The sequence below is a fragment of the Pocillopora verrucosa genome, chromosome 7, assembly GCF_036669915.1.
Source record: "Pocillopora verrucosa isolate sample1 chromosome 7, ASM3666991v2, whole genome shotgun sequence".
NCBI lineage: Eukaryota > Metazoa > Cnidaria > Anthozoa > Scleractinia > Pocilloporidae > Pocillopora > Pocillopora verrucosa.
The window spans coordinates 16,148,583-16,167,976 of record NC_089318.1 but is presented as its reverse complement, the minus strand read 5'-3'; the positions used below and the strand labels follow the sequence as shown (position 1 = coordinate 16,167,976).

Here is a 19,394-nt window from a genome sequence, read left to right as displayed (position 1 = left end):
AGTAATCACAAAGGTGAAACATGTGCCATATACTGTATGGCCCAACTCAGCAACAAGTTGTCTCATTATCTCAGTAGTAGAGCATTGGACCGTGAAGCTGAAGGTCTGAGGTTCGACTTCTTGCCGAGAAAGCAGATTTCTCTTTATTCCAAGCTCGTGACTAACAAATAACGTCTTTCAATTTTCGACGGCAGGGGTCGAGATATATCATCTTTCTTTATTCATAAATCACCTGTTTGTTAGGATGTACTGCGATATTTGGTTCTGACATCAATGGGTGAAACAGCCGCCACAACTCTGTACAGAATGGCGTGAACTACGGAGGATAAGGATAGTTTCATTAGGGAAGTTTGCCAAAAGGCGTCTCCGTTTCGGACGCATGCTACCATATAACACAACCCAAAAGGCGTATTAACAAGGAAACATTTTTCATACCATTTCCTTCTCCGTTTTTGATACAAGGCAGTAGTTCAACACGGCAAAATAGCTGACAAGTTTTGTGGTGCCATGGATGTTTCGATCTACTTAACCAAACAGGACAGAGAGACAAAGAAAAGTTATCTATTGACTACAATTACTAAAAACGTTACTGGATTATTTTTCTTTGCTTAAAACAAAAATAATAATAAAAGCAACAGCAACGTTAAATCTTCTAAAAATTTAGCGTTCTACATACCACAGTATTTCCTGGCTCTTGGAAGAAGGTTAAGCAACATTTTGTAAATCTGTTTAAAGTTAGAGGTAAAGGCGGACGATTACAAAAACGAAAGGCAAAGACGAAGTACAACATAGGAGTAATAATGATAAAATAATATGTCATACCTCATGAAGTATGGAGAGAGCATCCTTACTCAACTGAAAAAAAAAATAGAAAAAAAGGATATTCCTGTTAGAAAATGACCAAATAATGCAAAGTACCAAATCTGAATGCGCCTGACCATTTAATTTTGTAATTCACCTGAATTACCTACTGAATTGGAACCAAATAGATATCTGGAGGAAAATTGGATTTGAGTCTTAAAGTGAGAGGATTAGCTGAACTTCTAAAATACTTCACCATATCTGATGAAATTGCATATAAGAACTGGAAATAGCCGAGGGAAAAAAATTCGTTTAACGCATTTCTTTCTGTTTGTTTGGTTGCTTAAGAGCGGGGCGAGTTCTTTCCGTCTATTTTTTTAAAGGTCAAGATCTACTATTCTTTACGACTAACACTTAAACTTTGTGAATTATAGTTACCACCATTTCCTTGTGTGGTGCAGAAAAGCTTCTTGATCTGAGAAAAGAAACAAAGGAAATGAACCATCACGATTTCTTACCACAAAAACTATAGCAGCATCAGGGATCTCTTCTCTTTATAAGCGATTTAAAGCAATGGTAGACAATAAAAATGAATTTTGATTTTGATAACCTGTGTTTTGAATTCTTAAGTCAACCCACTGCAAAAGTTGCGAAAATTTCTGACATAAAAGTGTTTTCTATTGTTTTACTTAACAAATCTAACGAAAAAAGTTAAAAGTTTGTAATAAAAGCCACTTGAAGTTTCCGCGTCCGTTTCAGAGAGATGACCACCAAATAGCCGTTGGTTCGTTCTATAGTGAATACTCTCAGTAGCGCTGTAGCATAATCAGCGAAGCCCGCGATAGGTCTATGAGGGGTTTGTGCGGAACCCTCCCAGACCCCTGGCGCGCTTTCATTGCACGGGCTTTTCCCATCGTGTCGCAACGCCAATAACAAACCCACTCGCAAGCAATGATTACGGAGAGACACGATTGTGATTTTGTCCGGTGTTCCCTTGCAGAGCCCGATTAATATGGGGTCCGTTTAACCGAAATGTCACGATTAAGACTACCCTGACAGTCTCGATGGGACGGTTTCAATGTAACACAAAGCTGTCCCTACCTGAACCCTTGTCTGAAGTGACTGTTAGGCACAAGGCTTACCAGAAGATATGCAGAAGCTACAGATGACAAAGAAAGAACAGACACTCTGAGAAATACTGCTGGATGGAAGAGGAAAACGACTTACAAAACCTGACAGGGTAAAACTTCACCTAACTTACGGTGCACAGTTACGAAGTTGCTGATTATTAAACTATACTATTTCATGCTATACACTCCCATTTAGCAAAGGTTTCAACAACGTTTTCCATAAGCAGCTGTCGTTGGTGTGATTAACGGCTGTGCCTGGAAATAGGCCTTAACTCTCTGACCCCTAAGAGTGACAGGCATCTGATCTCTCCCTACAATATCAACCCTGAATCAAATATTCAGGTAAGGAGAATATAGGAAATGATCACCAACTAAAGCAGCTCTTGACAAGTTCTCCATGTCAGAAACTTAGGAAACGTGTAGAGAACAGCATGGAGAATATGTACAATGACGTTAGGATGTTAAGGGTTAAGGCGAAAATCCAAACGCGAGAGCCTGCCCGCAGGCTAAACGGACGGCGGTAAGAGGTCTCAAGGGCAGCGGTAGACTGCCAATAACCAGCTTTTATTGAAACCCGGATTGGCGAAACATTGAGTTTTGAGGGAACAGATGTTTTTATTCTCCGTCAGAACAGCAGAACATTAACAAGGAAGGCAAAAGAATATTCTCAAATTCTCTCGCACGCTTAGTTACAGCAAACTTATCCTTCTACTCCGAAAGCGGTAAATTTTTCCAGCTTTTTATCGAGCGTTTCTCTTTCCTACACGAACTTAATTTTGCAGGTCAGGAACCCACAATATCTACGAAAATTAAAACGGTCATTGGTTGATGATTATGGCAGCAAACAAAAACTTCCAAGTACAGCGGTCTTGGCACGAATTTTTATCACGTTATATAAAATGAAATCTATGTTAAATGATTTAACTCACCATTTCTAAGCCTGAGACTGTTGTCAGCAATAAGATACTTTTCCACCCACTTATCCATGTTTTCCAATACCCACTGATGAGCCTACCAACAAACGGCAAGGATAAGTTGACGGTATTCACAATCAGTACGTTAACACTTTCACTGCCAAGATATCATTAGTACCCTCAAACAATTCTTATGATGTCAGTTCGGAGAATTAGGTTTTGAATCAACTAGTAATCTCCATGTGAATTTTTCTCTATTTTCATAACCTGTCTGCTTGATATTGCATTGACCTTGTAAGGAGAAATTCTCTCCTGGTCACTCATGGGAGTTAAAGGGTTAATCGGAAAGTTCGAGCATAAAAAAAGAGAAAAAAAACAACCAAACAAACACATACCATCCTGTTTTTCGGAGCCATGCACGTTAGCCAGTCTATACACAGAGCAGCGTTGTATTCGGCAGCCTGCGGAAAGTCAAACAGACGCAATTATCCTCTTGTCAATACACAAGCGATATTTTACATTGATACAGCGTTACTCCAGAAACTGTTTCGAAGACAAGGAAGTCTTCGTTCTTCAGTCAATTCGAAAAACATATCACTGAAAAATTGTTTGGGTTTTTTTTACATTTATACGAAAAAGGCTGCCAACATTTGAGCTTTAAGATATACTCTGTTTATTCTAGGCTATTGAGTGTGGGCAAAAGTTGAACCCTACGTTATCAATAAATAACAAACACAAACAACAACAACGAAAACTGCAACAAGTAGCTTACCTCCCAGATACGTGCAAGGGTCAGGTTAGTAAAAGATGGCATGCCAGGTGGACCCCCCTGCATCTCTGTCAACATTGACAGTAACTTGAAGAATGAATGAGACTGCTGCAAGGGGGGGAAGGACAAAAGAATGTTTAAAAAAAAGCAATTACCAAATGAATTATTCTAAGTTTTATTACCAGCTCAGTTTGCAACGTTTTACCAACCTCTGGTGGAAGCTTTTGCACTGAAGACATCAGCAGAGAAATTATCTGCAAAACAACAAAACGAAGTGAAAAATCTGTTTGTGAATATGTGAGATTTCAAAGGCTTTCATTAACGAGTGTCAAAAATATAAAGAGCAATTATGCTTCTTGAAAACTGCCTGAAGCGCGGGAAAACGAACGTGGCCAAGTTATGATTGACATTGCGTTTGCATCTGATCGGTTAAGGAGGAGGTGCAGGGCTTCTAAACCAATCACAGGGCAACGCGAAGGTTGGTAAGACACGTGCAAATCGCTGACTCACACTTTCCGCTAGCTTGAGGTTGTATCTGCACAGACTAAAAATCAGGTTGGTTGTGTGGCGGAGGTTGATACTGTCTTTGATGGCATGGAAAAGGAATGGAAATCCCTGCGGAAAAAGAAATAAAATAACATAAGTAATCATCCGTTGACAATTATGAGTCTGTTACGATATGCTAAACAAAGCATAGAGCTAAGAGTTCGTAGACGAACATACCCCTCTCAATTGGTCTCTCTGAAAAACAGTGTTACTAGAAATTAACATAGAATATTGCCATACCTTTCCACCTGTTAAAGCAGCCATGTCATTCTCTGAAAGATGCAGTTGCCTGATAAAAAGCAAGAAAACATAACATTATCGCACGAAAGCTTTAAGGTTCAACTTCGTTTCGTGAGAAAAGATAACTGCCGCGGGGTGAATAGAGCGATTGGATAAAATGTTACGCATATTATCCAATCATGATGAAGAAATAGATAAACTGCTTGAAGCACAGGAGAACGCAGCTGATCAAGTAACCACGGTTTTTACTTTGGAATCTGATTGGTTGCGAGAGTGGCGTAAGTTTTCTGGAGCAATGACACAGCGAGGTAGAGCAACACCTCAACGAAAATTACTTTAAAAACTTCCTTGACAAGGATAACCTTGAAAAAAGACCACCACCAATGATTCATTCTCTTGTGTTATGTCACATGTGTCACGCATTTAGCGTTACAAATAGCTTTGCATTGTAGTTCGTCTAAGAGTATTATGGGATAGCTCTCTCCATGTTATTCTCAGAGAAGTTTAATGTCGTTTCACTGGCAAATGTTTACTCTAAATAAATCTAATTTCGCTACTGATGAGGGAACTACGTCTCATTTGTTGTGTGTGGTGGGAAGAGGGGGGGGGGGGGAACAAACTCATGGATCAAGGTGCAAAGAAACTGAACATCAAAACTTGTCCATCTCTTGTATGAGTATATATTTTAAAGCGTTAAACAACTTGGTTGAAATCAAGCCTACCTTTCCCCTCGAGACTCCTCGACCAATAGCGCCATAACTGAAATCATCTTCTCAAGAGAACCCATTCGGTATTTATCTTCTGGGAGAATGGTGACCACTTCCTTCATCGTCGTCATCATCACCGTCATCATTTCATCTGTAGTGGAGTCGTTCTGAGAGAAATGAATGATTCCATTTAGGCAAGATCACATTCACAAGCGAATTTGGGTACCACGATGTCAGCCCAGTTTCTCCCCCCCCTTCCCCCCAAATCTTCGCCAAACTGAAGGTAAAAGCAAGGGAGGGGGGGGGGAGAGGTAAATAGGCAAATTTGAAACTGAGCACAACTTTCTTTCCACGGTTAAACTAAACAACTACACTTATGTGAACCAAAAACGGGCTTTCCAAAACGCTCTCAGGTCGTCACTATTCTTGGCATTTTTTTTTTCAAATGTGCACGCCAAAGAATCCCGCCGGTGATAGTTGCGTTTTTAAATTCGTCCGGTGTAGAGTGGATGTTAAAACATTTCGTTCGTTTTCTGGCACGGACGAAAACCTTTTGTTACATTTCAGATCAAAAACACCGTTTTAAAATCTATCCGGCGCACGATTGACAGGCCAAATAATCCATATTGAGTCGTTAACTTACTAATTCTGAAGCTTTTGTTCCCAGGTAGAATTCCACCATGACTGTAATGGCGTCTGCTTTCAGAAGAAATTCACGCTGCAAAAAAGAATACCACCACCATAAAACAGATGGTCTATCTACATATTTTTTTAAGTTTTTTTTTCCTTTTCAATTGATTGTCGCGACAAACCGCAGTTAAAACATCTTACTACACCGACAGTCTTCGACAACTCTGAAAATTAATATTGGGGGAAAATCGGTTGTGATGTTAACGATTCGGATCTGATTAACTCCAAGGGTGGCACAACTCTCCCTCACTACGGTATCACTACCGAATCATTTCAAAAAGATAAGGAAAGCTCAAGAAACACTTTCGACACCGAACTAAAAAGTAAACTAAAACACATCGTTCACTCTCGTCGAGTGCATCAAAACTGCCTGCTAAGAGCAAATAAACAGACATGGTGTAATAAAAAGTGGTGAAAGCTCATCAGTTATTCATAAATGCTTTAAGATGATAAGATGTACTCGATATCTTTTTGGAATTGTTGATTATAACTGTGCATCACTCATGAGTTTGGAAAACGAAGGGTCCACGAGTCCATACCTCTTTGCCTCCCAGTACGGCGAACTGATGTATAAACCAAAACACCTCTGAAAGATTCTTGACGTACGCCTTGATATTGTGCTCCAGCTGTACATTAGAAAAAAACATCGTATTTTAGATGGATCCATTCTGACCTCAACCTTTGGTTATGAAAATGAAGTTAATACGCCGCCGAATTCGAAGCTTCAACATCCTCTCCCTTTTCCGGTCAACCCACGTGCATTTGACTGTCCTCCGTGCCCGTGGGGCAGGAAATTTGAATCTTGCCCGGATGGGGTGGGGAATTTTGAGCGTAAGTGCCAAGTCCTTCCAATGGAATATCTTTCAATACGGAGGTGTTTAAGGCCTAAGTTTTAAAGTTTCGTCAATGTGAAGAAAGTCAAGGTCGCTGATTTTGGCTTTTCCAATACTTGGGTGAGCATTTTAATCGCAATTTTTGCCCCGGGGGGAGAGGGTGGGAATTTAAACAAACTTACCTTCAAAACTTCAAATGCTCGGGGGGTTGCCGCGTAGGGGATGTTGAAGCTTCGAATTGATCGACCCATAACGGATTACTTACCAATCTAAAAATAGCTTTCACAAACCCGCTGACAAACACAAAGTGCTCGATCTCTAATTCCTCGTCATCATCATTCCTGAACAGCAACAGGAATTGTTAATACGGATGCAACACTACCACAAACAAAAATTGTCATATTTTGAACCGTAAAGAAAGCAAAAATGACAGATGATCTACAGAAAAGAGAAGCATGCTTTACAGTTCTTCAATAAAGCTCAATTATTCAGTGCGGATCGAATGTGTTGAAGCAAAAATTGAGCAAATGCAATAATGCAAAGTGCAATATGCAAAACGAAACTAACTTGTCGGTGTGGCCTGCATATAGTGGCCTCAGGATCTTAATCACATCCAAGCAGAGACGAGCCAACATCTGTAAAAGGTAAAAAAAAATAATAAATTGCTAATAAAAAAAGGAAAAAAAGTATTCGCCGTTAGGTAATTTTTACACCGAATTCCCTCTTTGGACAATTAAGCATATTCTGAAGCAAAGACATTTCTTGTAGATCTTTGAGGCGATGGATTCTTCGCAAAGTCGTGGCGTTATTACTTCCCAGTAAATTGATTGTTCATATTCATCTCGAAAAAAAACTTACCTCCTACAACGAATATGAACGAGTAAAAGAAGATTGCAGCATTATTTAACTAACGACCGCAGGTCTTGCATTCGATTCAGGAGGGGTATGAAAGTCGTATAGGAAGTACTTCTCAACGATAAAAAAGATAATCGAAACAAGTTGTTTGTTTTGTTTTGATTTGTTGTTTTTGTTTTTTAAACCAAACGATGGGTTCTCTGAAACAAAGCTGGTCGAAAAACTGAGTGGCTAAGGTTTTAACCCTCAACCCTATTGTGACAACCAATGTTCCACGGGGGGAAGGGGTGAAGGAGGGTAGGAGAAAAGAGGGTGGGGTGGGGTCGGTCGTTGAAAGTTCCCCCTCAGTTCCTCCAGAAAACCACGTGATTCCCAGGCGATAAATAATACAGTCTTAATGTGACTAACTCAATGTCACTTACATGCCGAACACTTTGTATGGGACACTTGACCAGCACCTGAAGCAACCATTCCTCACTGCTCAGTGTCTCCAGAAACCACTCACAGACATCTGATGACTGTTCATATTGAGACAGCAATAGGTCGGCCCAGTTCTTGATCAACAGTTTTTCTTTGGCGTGGACGAGTGTTTCCAACAAGAATGATGTTCCTGGTTAAACAAGTTTTCGTTTCAAAAGAAAAGTTAACTAACCTCCTCGCTCGGGATATTAGGGAGTCTAAGATGTCACTTCGGCGACGTGTTGTTAAACTTTGCCGAAAAACGTGTTTTATTTTCATTTAAGATTTTTCGACGGTACGACATATTCACTTCGGCATAACATATGAACGTAGTGACTAAATTACTGTCTAGGTTTCCTTGCTAAGAGGACAAAAAAGTTGGTGATTTCACGTTTTTTTTCCCTGAAGGGGATAGTTAAGAAATACAAAAAAAAAAATGCAAAAGGTCTTAAAACACCCGTGTTTCGCTCTTGTTCTACTGATCAGATCTTTTGTCTCGCTACGTTCTTGTTGCCATCGCCGTCGTGGTTTTCTTAAAGTCCCTATTTTATTAACTTTGACTGGTTGGCGGTGACTTTGTAGTGAAAACTTATTGAGAAACGTAATGTGACACTGTATCTTCCGCGGCTGTAGATCAGTTCAAATTGATCTGTTCAGTAACAAACACTGAGCAGTTTTGATTCGGCATCATCAAGTACTTGGCCGACGCCAAAAAGACTGACCTTAATAGTTAAATGTTTATCACCCTCCTATTTCTACGCCGCCTCACCCTCCTCCCCTAAACTTCTCTACCCCCTGCTTTAATATCGACACAAGTCACGAGCATAATTACCCAGCTTGACATTGGACAGCACGAGCTCCTTGGAGTCTGGAACCGAAGGTGCAATGCTGCTGCATATAAGCCACATGAAATTGAAGTAAGTCGTGTCGAATACGTGTTTATCGTGCAAGAACTGAATGTTGTCGTGCCAGATCCAATCAGCCAGCTCTTGGCTTAGCTCGATGTTTGGCGTCTCCGCCAGTAACTCCTTCTCGTTAGGATCACACCGTTCGTAGAACAACATGTAGGCACTGTGAGTCTTCTCGAATGAAAAATCCATAAACTTTTCTGTCACTGCATCATAGGTCTTTGTCTGATGAGGAAACGTTTTCCAAATTTAGAGTGGCTACATTTCATTTCAATCAAAATATGAACTTTTTTAAGGTGTGATGATGATAGCAACGCCAACAAACTAGATTTACAGTATGTCTACAAACAATGGGTCTACAGTTTAGCGATACTTCTACAAAAGAACACTTCGACACTTTCTTTACCAGAACCTAACAGATCAGAACAGATTCATCATCCTGCTCATTTACTGTACACAACACAATGTTTTTGAATTGCGTTAAAAAAAAAGAAAAAAAAAGATATAAATATAAGTATATGTATAACTAATGTTACCGTCATTTCGCCGCCAAAGCACTCAGCCGCGATCTGTGCCGGATCGAATGGTTTCACTTCTGCGTCGTTGAACAGGAACCACTGATCGCGCCCCTGGGGGGAGGACCGGTCTAATATGAAGCTGTAGTAGTGCCCCCCTTCTGCTGTGCCAGTGTGAACCACAACTCCAATTAATTGATACCAGTAGCTTAGATCGAGCTGAGGGTCTAACGAGGGGAGAGGGAAATCATATTTAAGGTGATTTCACAATGCCTACCGTTGAGTTAAACTAATACGCTTGTTGAGTTCGAGCGACTTTCCATCAAAAACATAAAAACAGTCACGTGGACAACAGAGGACACTCTACCTTGATCTTGTTTGTCTCCCATCAAAAATTCCTCGGTGTATGGTGCCATGTTGAGTTGAAGAGGAAAAGAGAAGTGTGTATTAACTTTCTCTTTCATCATAGTCACCATGTTGAACGCATAACGCATTGTGTTGAAACACAGAATCCGCGGAAGAACTTGAAAACATGCCCTTCGCAAAACAAATCGTTAATACCGTTAGCTTTTCGAAACATAAGCGAAGAGTAATTTTCAAAACAATCTGTTGAAAATAATCAAGGTTGCTTTGGTTTTGCTCTATTCCGCTCTGCAATTGGTCCTGACAACTCGCGTCACTCTCTCAACCAATCAGATGCAAAACTGAAACCATTACGACTTGGTTACTCCTGTTTTCCCGCGCTTTACGTAATTAACTCGATTTTTGTCTTCTCATTGGTTCCGTGTGATATTTACCCTTGTTCAGATTGGCTGTTGTGATAACATTGGGTTTGGTTTTACGACACTAAATCGAAAAGCACCCAACAAGCTTCTCTTCCACACATCATTCACAGCAAACAACAGTTGTTTTGAACTTTTACCATTCAATAATTGGTGTCTTCTTTTACTTATTCCTCCTTTAGATCGCTTGGCTTTAGTTATGGATTCCCTTGGTAAAAATTCATTTTCTTTTCCGCCTGTATTTCACTCACCTTTTCTCTGCCCTGACTTTCTTTCCACACTGTGAGCAAGTGTACATGTTATCTCCGTCCAGTGTGTCTTTGATCGTCACTTCGTCCAGTGATTCCTAGACAACAAGATACCACTAAGTGTCAAAGTAGGTTGAGCCAAAAACCTAGCACCTCTTTGTCTACAAATCAGATTCAAATCTGAGCTCAAAATCTCATTGATAAATATCTCAAGTCAAACTACACATGGTTTAACCACCACAGTATCACTAATTCATCAAAAGACAGTCTTACATAAAGGCTCTTCATGTCTGCCACGGTGCATCGCACAGAATAAAATTCCTCTCTGGTCTTGCTGACGTGTGAACAGTCCTGCAAATGGAAGAACACCAAATCTTTCAGCAGAAATCCACCGCAAACACTAGGGTATCACGTGAAAATATGTACAGTCGTATTAGCTTCGCGAATACGAATGCCATTCGGAACAAGTGTTATACTCATATCACGGTTTTAAAAACTTTTGTGCACAAAGTTATCACAATCACAGCAAAACAAGGACCACCCCTCCTCCCTCGATCTATCAGCATGAAAACTATAGCACAAGATTTAGTGCGCATGCTGTCCTTCAAATCATTATATAAAGCAACGGAGCTCACGGTTGGTAAGGTCACTTATACCACTACTCTATTATCCAGGCCTAACGGGAAAATTGATTTGAGGTAAATAAGCTTTCTCACCAGTGACACAACATTGTTGCTGATCTCTCCACAGAACAAATCTCTCACTAGGAGTTTCTGCAAAAACAGTACAATTATGATAAATACATTAGACGGCCAAGCATTCAATTAAACAGCGAGAAGTTTCTCAGGATAGTTTCTGCAATATTCTGTGAAAATTCTCTTCGGACAGTAATCAGGAACGTCCGGTTTGACTGGCATATTCTAAATGATAATAAGCGTCCATAATACAAGAAGTTGTGTCACTTACGGGTAACTTCTACTCAAACGGAAAGACAATTTATTTTATTTCTGTAAGAATACCACAACAACAAAAACTCTCAAATAACCACGAAAACAAACACTATATACCAAAGGTAACGGGATGTAAATCTCAAAATGGCAGATATAAAGGCATTTGGCTATTTACAAGCGGGGTCGAGGAGTTGAACTTAGGAATACCCCTATACAAACTCGAATCCATGACCTCCGGATTGCGAGTCTGCCTGTAAGTATCGATAAGTAGGAGCCACAAAATGTTTTAAATTTCTTACCAGTGTTGGTGACATTTCTTCTATTTTGCCGATCAGGTCTGTGAAGAATTCCGTCATGTCCTTCTGCTCTCCAGTGTTAAGAGGCTGTTTGTCCATAGTGTATGTCCGGCAGAAGGTTTTGGGGTTGTACGCCTTTCTTTCGCTTGCCTGTAGTGAAAAGGACGCAAACTGGGTATTTAGACAGCATTTAACGCAAAGTTTAACCCTTTACACCCTAACATCAGTATGCAAATTCTCCAAACTGTTCTCCATACATTTCCAAAGAGGCTGACAAGGAGAATTTGTTTAACAGTCTTCTAAAATATGCGTTACATTATCAAAAAATAAACTCTCTCCATAAATTCCAACGTAGACTTTCCGCAATAATTCGATCTTTCCAGAGTAACGCTTCACAGGTCTCCATTCCATCATAACACAGAGATCAAATGTCGGGCACGCGTAAGGGAATCAATTTTGGCCGCCCGCGCGCCAACCTCTCGCGCAAAATTTCAAAGGAAAACACAAGAAACAACTGCTGTCTCGCAAAGGAAGCGAGAGATAATTGAAATGTTCATAGAAATCTGTAAAAGAAAACGAAAGTTGGAAAAAGGAAAACTGGAGACTTCTCGAACACGAAGCTTATTCAAGTGCGGGTTTCTTGTTGATTTACCATTCTGTTTTGAGCTTTACCAAAAATGACACTTCTTAACCCTTTAACTCCCAAATAGAATTTTTAATTCTCCTTACTATCAACCATACAATTCTTATGATGTTAGCTCAGAGAATTTAGTATTGAATCAACTAATTAACCCAAAATTGATATTCTTCTTTATTCTCTTCACTTATCTGGTTGATATTGTATTAATATTGTAGGGAGAAATTCTGTCTAGGTCACTTGTGGGAGTTAAAGGGTTAAACACCTTAACTTATTGGCCGGTGCAGTTGTTTGTAACTTTTGCAAGACAACTTTGTTTTGACTGCATGAAAGCACGCTAACTAGTCATGACAGCGTTCGCATATACGCAGACGTTTGATCGCTGTGTGCTCCATCACAGGCTAGGGTTGCGTCCTACCAAAGTTCACCTGTACCCGTTCGCATGCTCCATGAGGAGGGAGACCGCGAGTGTTGCTTGCCTTGAAAGCACACCACAATGATCCATCCCGGGGTAGAAGCCGACATTTCGATCCGGAGTCATGCTCAAAAAGGTTAGCAATTGGCCCCCACGTCGCCATTATCACTTTACTTCTTCACATTTTCCTGACAGGCACCCAGTAAAATTATTTCAATCAAATTCCACTCACCATTAAGAAACAAAACATCCTTTGCATTTCACGCATGAGCACCTCATGTTTAACATCGCTGTTGATCTGTGAAATGATGAGAAGTGTTAGAGCTTCAATGAAGAAGACTTTTAAGTCTTAAAATGCTTTAATTCGCTGAGTTGTTCACAGCATGTTCACAGGTCAAACGAAATCTTACGAGATAAGAACTCTATTCTAAATCTTGATACATTGAGCAATTTTCAATTGGGTGTCGAAGGTAATCCGGAATTACTTCGGCTTTGCTTTACTTCGTCTTGTGATTGATCCAGAAGAGTCACGCCACTTTTTCAAGCAATCAAAATGCAAAACTTAAAATCAATCACGACTTGGTGGCCCGCGTTTTCCTGCGCTGTAGGCAGTTTGGTTTTTGTATTGGGAAATGTATAGAGAATATGCACACCAATGTTAGGGTGTTAGGGATTAATAAAACTCACCCTCGAGTTCAGAATAGCGGCCCTGGCCTGAGGCATCATGTACAGCTGCTGCATGCAGGAGGCCATGTAACACGTGGCTCCTAAATTGATCATTCCAACAAGCCCACAAAGTGAACGGCCATTGTCATGGGGCCAGTAATGCCAACCATAAGAGGAACGTTTTCTACCATCTATGAACAGAAAAAAAATGGATCAAATTACCAGCTGGTGAGTAATCTTACTCGCGCCCAGACTCCTTTTAAGCCGGAGCTTGGTCAGGTTTGTGTAGAATGAAGGGACTGGGAGTATATCTTCTTTCCTGAGTGGAATTCTGGGCCATTGCTGGTTATCCCAGCATTTCGTCAAACGTCCTTGAGAAATTGCCGGTACCTGTAATGATCAGCAGTATTTCGTGTACACTGAACATGCGCATAGGGATTTGGAGGATGCCGCGTTGAATTTAAAACAACAATCTTTGCGAGTGAAAACAATCTATGTTCGTTTATCCAACTCCATCGACGTTCCTAGGACAGAATATAATAGTATCGATTTATACTCTTACGAAGGCAGCTTCTAGCAGAGAGAGGGTCTTTCCCTCAACGAGAACAAAACAATAGGACCTGTCGAGGACTCAAACGCAAACTCTAGAACCAGTCTCGCGCGCTAATCAAAGAGCCTCATCGTCTCCCTATTGCATTTACAAAAAAGAAAAATTCACAGTGCTCTCACAGGATTTGCTTGACCCTAAGATTTGTAATTTTTTTTTAACCACTGATCTGCAGATGCCTTCAAGTCGCAATAAGCTTGGTTCATACGACAAACTTTCTGCTTACGGCTAGGACTTGACTCTGATAGAAAGGAAGAAGGTTATTTTCAAGCCTAGTGATAAAGGAGCTCTTACCAGAGCTGTGATGTTTCATCAACAGTTTTTGGATTTCAAGGAAGTTGTCTTGGCAGCCTCGAGCCATCTCGAGAAGAAGATCAAAGGCTGCACTCCTGGCCGGCTTTAATGCAAATAGAGAATTAGTTAAGACGTGGACCCTGCTGGAATGTTGTAGGAACAAAACTTGTCTCCCAATTGTGGCTATACTTTTCTGCTAGAGGAACAGTCACCCCTGTACCAAAAGGTAGTCCGCCCGTATTAAATTTCCCGACAAAACCATTCCCAACTAACTGTCAAACACAAGGCTAGAATTTCTTCTCTTAGACCTGTTGGTGAGCGTGATGCTTATAAACCAGTAACGATTTACTCGTAAAATAATCCTAGAATGTAATTTGATTCGCCCAGGCACTATGATCAGAGCATAATTTAACGCACATTTAGTGTCCAATGACTGCGAGGGCAATTTTGTGCGAAAGAAACCACCTTGACACACAGCTTCACTTTAATCGTCGCAAACGTCAGTACTGTTGTAAAGTACTGCATTGCATCTTTACCTTAGATTATGCAGAGTGGCAAGTCCCTCTCATCACAACAATCTTCTGGTAGATAAAAACAGACAAGAGTGGAAACACGTTCTCGCAGAAAACTCCTGAAAAAACCAAAAGCATAAGTAAATTCAAACGGTCAGGCGACTTCGAAAGTTGGACGATAATATCATCTCCATTAAAAAAACTAGCTTCAAACTCAAGGAAATGCAAAAAACAAACAAACTAACAATCAAATGAAAGAATAAAAAAACCAGGAAAGACCACATACAACAAGCACACAACTTCATTTTTGATAACAACATGTCGTAGAAATTCATTTTTTCTCGTGCGGCAAAATTTGGCCATTTGGAACCGCTTGTTATGAGACAATCGTGATAAAGAAAAGACAAAATACATAAATACTAAATAAACAAAATAAGAAATCATATATGAAATAAATACAACAAACAAATCAAAAGTAATGAATCATCTAAACATCACTTACCAAACCATCAGTCGACATCTTGAACGAGGGGTCATGTCTCATAAACAGCAGTGCACCAGTTTCAACATTCCACTACGGCCTTCATTTTCATGGCTGCCATACTTCTGCTTGGTGCGCGGTTGACTATTGAAGACAAGAAGCCGAGAAAACCAGATCATAAAATGCAGTCTGATTATAGTTGTGCGAGTGAAGGGGAGAGGGAGGAGATACTTTGATAGGACTTTAAATACAAGTATTTGAGTCTTAACTCATTCACCATCGAGGAGACTAAACCCTGAATTCTCCTTACCGTACTAACTCTACATCATTCATTAAGGTCATGAGAAGAAGGGAACATTGATCTCAACAGTAGAATCCTCTTGATTGTTCAACAGTTTCTCCTTCTTGGTACCACCTGAAAGGTAAGGAGAAAAGTATGGAGAATATGCTGACTAATACTACGGATTAAAGGGAATAAGTCCCAAAACATGGTCCACCATTTTACCACCAAACGTCTTAGACAGCTGTCTCATGGGACCCGTAGGTCTTGTATAATGTTTGACCACAACAGTGCGCTGTTTACAAAGGTGACACAACGAACTGTCTCTCGAACGCATTCTGTCTCTTAATGCTACCACTTTTCTCGAGCAAGATGCCAAGTTTTTTTTCTTACAGAACGTCAGGGTTAGAAGGCTTCGGGAACCCAATCATCAAGATTACAACGTTTTCCGTACTTAACAGTCGCGTATGTATTTGGGCCAGCAGTTTAGACCAAGGAGTCCAAGTCAACCTCATCGCCCTGATGAAAACTTGACAGTGTGGAAAACTAAGTGCATTTTCTCTATCAGTATTAGAACTGAAGTAAACCGACACATCAAGACATCGTTACCTTGACGTACATTTGTCCCCTTATGACACAAGTTTTTACCTCTCCCTCTGGTATGCAAAGAGGCGCGAGGCGAACGTACGATAACTCAAACTTTTATTCAATTGTCTCATTACATTTCTATTTTCTTTTTTTTTACCTTTAGCGAGGCACATTGGAGGTAACACGTTACATACCTTGCCTCTCCGATAGTAATGCACAGAGGCGCGAGGCCAACGTGCGACAAACAAACTTTTCTTTAACTTATATCATACATTTCTCTTTTTCCTTATTTACCTTTTTCGTAGCATGTTTTACTGGCAAGACTTACAAACAGGTACGTTGATTCCCGGAGTGTCTAGACGTGGAAATAAATACGATGCTTACCTTTTTACCGTCCTTCCACAGTGGGGAGGCCATCCACAAGTCGACACAAAATAGCAAAGTATTCCCGGGCACTGGGCTCTTGTCGCCGTCCGTGGGGATTTTTCCTCTCGCTTGAAGAGATTGCGCCAGCGGCCTTGAGTCAAGCAATGCATCCATCCGCTGCGTAAGGCAGGAGTTTTCTTTGATTAGGCTTTTCTGTAAAGTCCACGGCAACGCTTCAAATCGTACACTAACTGGGCTGAGAATTGCAAAATAATAGAAAATTGAAGAAAAAATAATGACCTAAATTATATGTGTTTAAATAATGAAATCTCACTGATTCTGTTTGAAGTGCATCACTGGCCTACCGGGGATGACCGTAATACGTCAACACTCCCTACCCTCACCTTCAAGTGGCCCTTTGTACCATTATATGAGCTTTGAGATGAATCGGGCAAGAAGGCAAGCCGAGTAAGGAAGCTCTAAATATATTAACCTGTTCTTATCGGGCAAGGCGTTTAAGTGTTTCTGGTACACTCAAAAAAGGAAAATACGTGAAATACCAAAAAAAGAATACACATCATACCACCGTTTCTGTTTCGAATCAGTATTTTCTTCTGACAACACAAGGGTGAAACCTGAACTTTACCTCTTTAGCTAACAGCACCAGCTGCGTGAAGCCAAGGTTTGAAGTTACTGTTGCTGAAGACGGGAGCTCCTGACAGTACCATCAGTGAAGGGCCGCAGACACAAGCAATGGAACAGCGTGACGAACCACTGGACGAGAAACACAACAAAAATAAGAAATTGAATCATTCTCATTGGTGACTAAGATTGGTTGGTAACATGTTCAAAACGACAAGGATTATGTCAATTTCCGCTAAACATGCTCATTTGCTAATTTGATATTCGGAATAAAAAATACGTTTTACCTCTTCTGTAAAAACTTCCATTACCTGCCGGCAACCTTTGGCGCTACTACCTAGTCTTGTTTTCAATCTCCCGTATTCAATCATTTGTGTGATCGTCCCTCCCTGCATCCGGAAAAAATCCTGAATACCCCCTGACTGACGGTCACATTCAGGACTGCCCCATCCGGATGATCACACCACACGAGCCCATATTTAAAAATGATACAAGAAACGTTATATCGAGGCTTCTTCATTCTCAATGATTATCCTCATCCTCTTCGCCAATTCGTCAATTTTTTACTTTAGCCATTACGTCATAAGCTTTTACAAGTGGGCGTAGATCGATGCTATACTCGGCCATCTTTCATAGGTGCTAGTTTCAGCTTTACAGAGCTTGCATGCTTGTTTTTTTTCAGTAAATTAAGTCTAGTTGACCCTTGGCTATTAAGAGTGCACGCAAGCGCGAACCGATGTTTTACGTTCGATTATCGTCAATAAATAATCGTTAAGCACAGCTGATTTTAAGTTCAACGCTGCAAGTTGTTGACAATTGACCTCTGGCTCTTCGAAAATCGCCGCGAACCTGGCATTACAAATGACATTATCCAGCATTGAGCCATTGGTATGGGGAATTATCAATTGCGAAAGGAAAAAATGTCAAGTGGTAAATGGAACCCAACCTGCCAAACATTAAACTTACCGTCCGCATCCACTTGCTCTGTTTTGGCCTCCGTGGATTGGTAAAGGGTGCCTGATGAGACATGTGTAGTAATTTCCCTTAATGAGTTAACATCAACAATAGACATAAGATTATAGGACAAACACTTGATGCAGATCACCTCCTCTTTGTCAGTACTCTTGTATCGTACACGGAACTGTCCGTCCTTTTCTGAATCTGTGACTTACTAGCGAAACTTTCTGTCGACGCAAACACCTCATCGTCATCCTCATTACTTCGCTTCATTGTCCCAAACTCACAAATCAGTTTCAACAAATGTGCAAGACATTCTTGCCTCCATTGCGTCCATAAGCAGTTCCCACTGACCTCCAAGCAACCAGACATAAGAATTGAGTACAAGTGACCTAGTCCTCCATACTCAATAAACTGCAGTCCCCACGAAGCTATCTGCACTTGTGAGGTTGCCGTTTCCTTTTCCTCCTCGTTGTCAGAGATGTCTGAATCACTGCTCAGACGTGAATAAGTGGGAGAAAACTGCGTTTGTGATTCCTTTGAAGAATTATGTATCAAGTCTATCACTTGAAGAGAATAAAGAAGTTTATGGGGGAAGTTTGGATCCAATAACGAATCCCAAAGTTTCTTCTCCGGTTGAGCTTTTTCTGCTCTTTGCTCTTCGTCACTCTTGGTGTCTCTTCGCTTGGGATCTTGGTGTAAAACTCGACCAAAATACTTGAGCTTATTAAGAATGGATTGATTAGTTGGTAAAAGAAACAAGAGCTCCCAAGTTATACCGCATAAAAATTCAACACGGCTTTCCATCAGTGGTAACAGTGGAGGTTTTCCTTGGTTTTCAGACCCACGGTCCATTTCCTCACACTCGTCGTGTGCCTTGTTGGCTTCCACTATTTTCTTGGATACTGGGGACAATTGTGAAGAATCACTTAAGGGACTTTCAGAAGAGCTGCTCTTGGAGCCAATAAAGCCGTCTAAGGCTTCTAAGAATAAAAAAAGTTGATCAAAGTATTTTTCATGAAGTAGAATTATCATGGGTGTGGAATTCCATTCCGGCGATGGTAAAGAAGACGAAGGAATGTAACCACTGTCATGATGTCTGTCTCTTCTAACAGCTCCAACAGATACAAAGACAAGCTGCGAAACGGATGAAATTGTACTCAGTTAAACACTGATGCTTTTGAAGACATTCAGCAAAAAGAAAAAAAAAAAGAGTATCGCACAAATCGCTAAAGGTGCATTTGTGAGTGTAGGTATGTGTGTGGGGGGGGGGGAGGGGGGGTGTCGTGTCGTGTGAGGAGGAGGG

General features: G+C 40.6%; 1 protein-coding gene across 1 annotated transcript in view; it reads right to left on the bottom strand.

Annotated features, from left to right (window-relative positions):
* Positions 1–19,394, bottom strand: part of LOC131772387 (ubiquitin carboxyl-terminal hydrolase 34-like) — a 49,574-nt gene that overhangs the window by 8,805 nt on the left and 21,375 nt on the right. The window contains 32 exon segments of the mRNA XM_066170223.1: positions 233–316; positions 436–521; positions 677–725; positions 823–855; positions 1,240–1,276; positions 1,903–1,960; positions 2,861–2,942; positions 3,241–3,306; positions 3,618–3,722; positions 3,824–3,868; positions 4,125–4,229; positions 4,401–4,449; positions 5,123–5,274; positions 5,751–5,825; positions 6,337–6,423; positions 6,896–6,971; positions 7,198–7,265; positions 7,908–8,095; positions 8,777–9,077; positions 9,389–9,594; positions 9,735–9,904; positions 10,401–10,495; positions 10,671–10,748; positions 11,114–11,170; positions 11,647–11,793; positions 12,928–12,993; positions 13,383–13,552; positions 14,263–14,365; positions 16,508–16,745; positions 17,184–17,263; positions 18,078–18,286; positions 18,289–19,225. Of these exon segments, the coding sequence (XP_066026320.1) occupies positions 233–316; positions 436–521; positions 677–725; positions 823–855; positions 1,240–1,276; positions 1,903–1,960; positions 2,861–2,942; positions 3,241–3,306; positions 3,618–3,722; positions 3,824–3,868; positions 4,125–4,229; positions 4,401–4,449; positions 5,123–5,274; positions 5,751–5,825; positions 6,337–6,423; positions 6,896–6,971; positions 7,198–7,265; positions 7,908–8,095; positions 8,777–9,077; positions 9,389–9,594; positions 9,735–9,904; positions 10,401–10,495; positions 10,671–10,748; positions 11,114–11,170; positions 11,647–11,793; positions 12,928–12,993; positions 13,383–13,552; positions 14,263–14,365; positions 16,508–16,745; positions 17,184–17,263; positions 18,078–18,286; positions 18,289–19,225 (4,302 nt within the window).